The following is a 5,149-nucleotide window of genomic DNA, read 5'->3' as shown; positions in this document are numbered from 1 at the left end:
ATGTTTGACTGCTTACGAGAAATGACTCGAGAGAGGCGCGTTGGCGATTTTAAAATGGCAAGCGTTCAATAAGAACAGTATCGCCAGATGTTTGGGACTTAAGTATGGTGTGATGGGATTCCCAAACTTCCTGAAACTTGCCAGTGAAACCAAGGTGAGAGAACTATGACACCGTATTGGGGCTAATGTGTTGACAGGCAAATCTGGCAATAAATACTACAGGCACACAGCTGCGTTCTTGCGTGACTGTGAAAGTATTTCTTTACAAATTTTGGGTTGGGAGATTTTGCAGAATATTTAGGGAAAAAAAGTTGTTAGAGTTTGAAATGAGTTTATGAACACTGCTGTTAACTTCCCAGGCTTCAGAAGTGCCAACTTGTTAATTGCTCATTTCATCTCGCCACTTCCACATCCAATGGATGTTGAACCATGTGGGACCCCAAGGAGGCTTATAATACGCTCACACCAAATTTCTCAGAAACCTATGCACGGGAAAGAAGAGATTAAAAGCTGTAGGTGCTGTCCACTGCATAGGATCTACAGGAAGTGGCTGAGATTCCCTGATATGCCAGAACACCAGGAATCGAGCAGGTTCAGAATATCACATCAGGCGGTGACAGATACTTGCAGTACGCTGGAACAGGGCTAACTCCGTGACAAACCTGGTGGCCATTTTTTTATAACAGTGGCTGTCAAAGTCATCATTAACCTCAACTTCTTTGGCTCTAGATCAATCTCTGGTTTTGCTGGAGACATCTGCATGATCTGGCAGTCAGCCATCTACAAATGATTGATGCTTTGTTTGCTAAGGCCACAGTTATAACAACCTTTCCGGTGACAATGTCAATCTGAATGAATAAGTGCGAGTGCCTGTAGCTGTGGCTTGTTTACTATTGGCAATAAGTGTCACCAAATGCACTCAAGCAGCAATCAAAAAATTACCAGATCACAACTGCAAGTCCTGGCATTTCAGCTGGTCTGCAATTACAAACCTTCTGCTCCATTGTATAGTGTTTCCAGATGTTTTAATGCTTTCATCCCTCATTCTTCAGTAGTTTAACTTCCCCCCACTCCTTCACACCTGGACTTGCAGTCACATGACTGCTTTGCAGGACTACAAGATCAGATCAGCCGGTGAATATCCTCTCAAGAGGAATTCATCTCCAGAACCCCAAAGCCATTCCACCATGGACAACACACACATGACGGGAACCTAAGATAGACACAAAATGCTGGAGTAACTCAGCAGGACAGGCAGCATCTCTGGAGAGAAGGAATGGGTGATGTTTCGGGTCGAGACGCTTCTTCGGACTCTGGGAATGGGATTTGACGGGGAACCTGATGGAACGCTCTCCATTTGCTTGCATGTGTTCAGCACCAAAAACTCTCAAGACAAGTTTTATATAAAGAGACTTTACAATGCAAGAAAATGTCCTGTGGAAATTTCAACTCCTTCGAATATGTCGCTGCTCAGCTGAGTTCTCCCCAGCGAACAATACTTTTAACTATATACAGGCCACCAAAATATGATGCACAGTTTTTTGATGAGATTGCCAAATTACTGTCCATTGCATGCATTGATTTCGATTGTGTTGTCTTAGTGGGTGATTTTAATATTCACATAGATAATGCAGAGGATGGAGGTACAAAAGAGCTCCTGAACATTTTGGACAACTTTGGACTTAATCAGCACGTAACAGAGCCAACTCACAATAGGGGGCATATATTGGATCTGATTATTTCCAAGGGTCTCGACATTTCTGATGTTTTGGTGACTGATGTTTCCGATCACCACTGTGTATTTTTTAAAACGACCATCTCTGCTAGCAGTATCAGAAAGGAACCAGAGGTGATCAAAAGGAGCTGTATCAATGAAAACACCAGCGCATTGTTTACTCAGGCCTGTACACCACCACCAACTCTGCCCTCGGCCTCTGTCGATGACCTTGTGGATGGTTTTAGCTCCAATGTTATGACTCTTATGGATGCTATTGCACCACTAAAGACCAAGGTTTTATCTGGAAGGAAAATGTCACCATGGAGAAATGCCATGGCAGTGAGATCCCAAAGAACAAAGTGTAGACAGGCCGAACGTAGGTGGCGAAAAACCAAACTACAGGTCCACTACGACATCTACAAAGACAACCTCCGTATCTATAATCAGGAATTGAAAGGGGCAAGGCAGTCCTTTTTCTCAGAGGTTATCAACAAAAATAATAATTCCCGCACCCTGTTTGCTGTTGTCGATAGACTGACAAACCCTTCATCATCAGTCCCTCCTGAGCTCCTGTCCAGCAAGTCGTGCAATGGCTTTGCAGATTTCTTCACCGATAAAATTCTGAAGATAAGACAAACAATGTCTAGCTCCACCTCAGGGAACATGGCTTTGTCACCTATGCCTCCAGATTCACTAATAAATCTACAACATTTTAAACTTTTAGATTGTGTATCTCTGACTGAAACTGTTCAACAGCTAAAGTCCACTACCTGCTGTCTTGATCTGCTGCCCACAATCTTCGTTAAAAATATTTTTAACAGTGTTGCACCAGAAGTACTGAACATAGTAAACACTTCCCTTCAATCGGGGCATTTTCCCAAAGCCTTAAAATCAGCAGTGATCAAGCCCCTATTGAAGAAGCCTAATTTGGATGCCTCAGCTATGAGCAACTATAGGCCCATATCTAATTTAGCATTTTTGGCAAAGATTATTGAAAGGGTAGTTTACCAACAAATTTACAGCTCTATGACCCAAAACAATATTTTTAATATTTTCCTGTCGGGATTTCGGCCACATCACAGCACCGAGACTGCACTCACTAAGGTCCTAAATGACATACATCTAAACAGTGATGCATCAAAAGCTTCAGTTTTGGTACTTCTAGATCTTAGTGCTGCTTTTGATACAGTGGACCACAACATACTGCTTGACAGACTGGAGAAGTGGGTGGGACTCTCTGGTTCTGTGCTGGACTGGTTCAAATCTTACTTGAAAGATCGGGATTATTTTGTTTCCCTTGGTAATTTTGAATCAGAACGTACAAAACACACATGCGGGGTTCCTCAGGGCTCCATTCTTGGACCCATTTTGTTCCACATTTATATGCTCCCCCTAGCTCAGATCATAGAGCATTTTAACATATCCTACCACACTTATGCCGATGACACACAACTATATATCGCAGTGTCACCACATGACCATAGTCCCCTACACTCACTGTGCCAGTGTGTCAAACATATCAATGAGTGGATGAACCAGAACTTCCTCCAGCTCAATGCAAACAAGACAGAAATTATTGTCTTTGGTCCCAAAAAAACAAGGCTAGAGGTGAGTGCTCAACTCGACTCAATTGCACTGAAAATCACAGACAAAGCCAGAAACCTTGGTGTAGTTATGGACTGGGATTTGAATTTTAACAGCCATATAAAGACCATTACCAGATCTGCCTATTACCATCTAAAAAATATTGCAAGAATCAAGGGATTTCTGTCCAAAGAAGACACTGAAAAACTTGTTCATGCATATATTTTTAGTAGGTTAGATTATTGTAATGGCATCTTTACAGGTCTCAATAAAAAATCAATTAAACAACTGCAGCTTATCCAAAATGCCGCTGCCAGAGTCTTGACCAACACCAAGAAAATGGACCACATTACACCTGTCCTTAAATCTTTGCACTGGCTCCCTGTGTGTAAGAGGATAGATTTTAAAATTCTGTTACTGACCTACAAGGCACTGAATGGTCTAGGTCCAAAATACATCTCTGACCTACTTGTTGTATATGAGGCGCCTAGACTCCTCAGGTCTTCAGGGACAGGTTTACTCTGTGTTCCCAGGGTCAGAACTAAAAAGGCTGAAGCAGCATTCGGTTTTTATGCTCCACACCTGTGGAACAAGCTCCCTGAACACCTTACGTGTGCACAGACTGTAAGCGCATTTAAATCAGGCCTAAAAACACTGTTGTTTACTATAGCCTGTCCATAACCCGACATGCAGGTAATCTTAACCGTCTAATTTTAACCCTTTTATGTGCTCTTTAAAATCGTTTTAATGTTTCATTGACGTTGTTTTATTATTCATACAATTGTCGTATTGCTTATTTTGCAATTTTTAATTATAGACTATTTTATTTTTTCTTTCCTGTAAAGCACCTTGAATTGCTGTTTGCACGAATGGTGCTATACAAATAAACTTGCCTTGCCTTGCCTTCAACATTTAGCTGAAAGTAGCCCGTTTCATTAGCACCCAATAAATCACACCAACATTGATGTCCAGTGGCCACACTGTGCTATCCACTATGTGGTTGCTCTCCCATTGCTACTCAAACTGAAGTTCCTAAAGACACAAGACTGATTTTGAGAGATGGCTGCCAAGATATGAGAACCTGTCCACCATTGAGAATCTCAGACCATGCACAAGGGTGTTTGCTCATGCCTTCCTCCACAAGCCCATGTGATTTGCAAACTGCTCCAGACCTCACACTTGGCTTCCATAATATTGCTACCCTTGTGCTTCTCACTTTTCCATGGTTGGACCTTGTAATTGAAAGTCAAAAACACTACGGATGCTGAACATCTCAAATAAAAAACAAAAATTGCTAGCAATATTCGGCTAGTCAGGCTACATCTGGGGGAAGAGAATTAGAATTAACATTTCTGAAAAAGAGTCCTCAACCTGAAACGTTAACTCTGTTTTTCAGACCTACTTGGTAAATTTGTGGTCTAATAGAAAGATAGTTTTGTTTAGAGATAGAGCATGGAAACAGGCTCATCGGTGCACTGAGTCCACTGCGGCCATCAATCACCCATTCACCACAGTTATAAGTTATCCCACTTTCTCATCCACTCCCTACACACTTTGGGCAATTTACAGAGGCCAATTAATCTACAAACACGCACATCGTGGGGATGTGGGGGGGGAAGATGCGCACACAGAGGAAACCCGTGAGGTAACAGGATGAATGCGCAATCCCCACACAGACAGAACCCGTGGTCGGGATGAATCCCGAGTCTCTGGCACTGCGAGGCAGCAGCTCTACCAGATGTGCCACTGTGCCACCCACAATGGAGAAATGCCATCACTGATGTAAATTGGTGAATAATGGGATAAGTGTGATCTGCAGCAAGGGTAGGGTGAGAGCGTAGCCGAGAG

The 5,149-nt window shown here is 42.5% G+C and overlaps 1 protein-coding gene across 1 annotated transcript; it reads left to right on the top strand.

Moving 5' to 3' along the window:
* The first annotated feature begins 1,339 nt into the window (after nt 1-1,339).
* On the top strand, nt 1,340-4,765 carry LOC129706567 (uncharacterized). The gene has a single exon (XM_055650928.1). The coding sequence runs from the start codon at nt 1,430-1,432 to the stop codon at nt 3,980-3,982; it is 2,553 nt and encodes an 850-aa protein (XP_055506903.1). The 5' UTR covers nt 1,340-1,429; the 3' UTR covers nt 3,983-4,765.
* Nucleotides 4,766-5,149: the final 384 nt, after the last annotated feature.

This window comes from Leucoraja erinacea, chromosome 19 (genome assembly GCF_028641065.1).
Source record: "Leucoraja erinacea ecotype New England chromosome 19, Leri_hhj_1, whole genome shotgun sequence".
Taxonomy (NCBI): domain Eukaryota; kingdom Metazoa; phylum Chordata; class Chondrichthyes; order Rajiformes; family Rajidae; genus Leucoraja; species Leucoraja erinaceus.
This window is presented reverse-complemented; position numbering and strand designations above follow the sequence as displayed.